A 1712-nucleotide genomic window follows, 5' to 3' on the forward strand; every position below is an offset into this window, starting at 1 on the left:
TTGTACATGAGGAGACTATTTGGAGAAAAGCACTAGTCCTCAGTTTGAGGAAGGCTTCCTTCTGTACTCTCCAGTCTTGGGACTCACCTGAGCTTTAGAACATCCAACCTTTGACAGAGACCAGTCCTCCATCCAGATTCACTGCAGGGCAAAAAAGAAGGAATGAATATGAACAAAAGCAGTGGGTGGATGGATGAGGCTGGAAACTGATCTTTTGGGCTCTGGGATGCTAACCAAATTAGTCAAGAACTGAAAACTGTGCAGTGGACAGGACTTAATCTGGAGAAGGAGGCTGTAAGGAGTGGGACGGGGAACTCTGCAGTTCTCATACATCATTGAAATCTTAAATGTGACACTTCTGTAGGCTTCTCGGTAGAGCCTTGTATTGTAAGGCAAGGAACAAAAGATATTTTTAATGACAAAGAACTGCTTTGTTTGTTTCAGGTCCTAATGATGAAGGTGACGGGCAGAACGTTGGCAGCACATAGCAGATGTGAGCCGATCTGCTTGCAAGGCTGCTGTGAACACCATCCTGCAGGCATCTCTGGATACCCCAGGCCAGCTGTTATTTCAGGCAGTGTTGAAGGCTCCAGGACTTAAAAACTGTGCATCCCTGTTCTGTTTGTTTGGTTTTTTGGTCTGGATCAGTAGATTCCACACAAAAAAAGCAGACTTGGAAACTACCTGAATGTGGTTTGGGATGTGAAAGCTCATCATATTGATGAGCCAAAAAAAGAAAAAACAAACAAAAACCAAACATTTCCCCTCTTCCTTGTAATTGAAATGGCACATTACAGCTTGTTACAGCTTCTCATTGGGACCTTTTGACTGTTTCTTCAGTAGTTCATGTCTTGCAGGCCTCCGAGAGAACTTTCCAACACGGTTCCAACTCGAATTCTGCTTTCGTAACCCCTGCTCCCCTTATGAATTTCTGCCACCTGCAGGGAAACATGTCCTCACCAGCTCCTGCGCTCACTGCCTGCCCTGCTGGGTTCATTCTCTTTGGACTGCAGATGGGGCAGATTGTGTTTCTACCTTTTAATCCCGACGTAGGTTGTGGACACCGCTGTTCCCTGTCTAGTGGGTTTGTAAACAGAGAGAAACAAAACATTGTGGTTCACCAGAAAAGCTTTTTTTTAATGCGGTAATAAGAGACTTTAAAAATCCCCAGGACGTTTTGCTAACTCCTTTTCTTTCTTCCCATGTCATTATTATTATTTGGGGATTTATATTGTGGTGATACTTTTTTATTTTAGTTTTTCAATAAGATGCTCTTGTGTGTTGAAAAAGTGAAACTATTGTTTTGTACTGTTCTTTTCTGTTACTATTTAAGGGAGAGCTAAGCCACTATATATAATAGATGTTGCATACAATTTTTCTTAGAAAATTATATGTTTCTGTGGCTACAGTAAAGTGTAGGAGGCATACAGGTTACACCTTCAGAGAAGTTGGTGAGGAAACAGCTGTTAGCCCTTGGAAGAATAAAACAGGCTCATCTGATGAGCTTGTCAGCCATTAAAATAAATCTGTATAATGAAGCAGCTCTCATTAATGGCTTGATTCAACAAGCCATTTAAGCACTTGCCTGACTTAACTACATGTGAATAATCTTACTGAAGTCAATGCAACTATTCATGCTTAAAGTTGAGTACATTTTTAAATATCTTGCTGAATTAACGGCCTTAAATAGAAAATTAACTTCTAACCCTTCC

At 41.1% G+C, this 1712-nt stretch overlaps 1 protein-coding gene across 1 annotated transcript in view; it reads left to right on the forward strand.

The window, feature by feature from the left end:
- Positions 1-1021, forward strand: part of RANBP3 (RAN binding protein 3) — a 35871-nt gene extending 34850 nt beyond the window's left edge. Inside the window, exon 18 of the mRNA XM_010179634.1 lies at positions 445-1021. Within this exon, the coding sequence (XP_010177936.1) occupies positions 445-488 (44 nt within the window). The 3' untranslated portion in view covers positions 489-1021. The remainder of the gene's footprint in view (positions 1-444) is intronic.
- Positions 1022-1712: the final 691 nt, after the last annotated feature.

The sequence above is a fragment of the Mesitornis unicolor genome, unplaced genomic scaffold, assembly GCF_000695765.1.
Source record: "Mesitornis unicolor isolate BGI_N332 unplaced genomic scaffold, ASM69576v1 scaffold26742, whole genome shotgun sequence".
Taxonomy (NCBI): Eukaryota; Metazoa; Chordata; class Aves; order Mesitornithiformes; family Mesitornithidae; genus Mesitornis; species Mesitornis unicolor.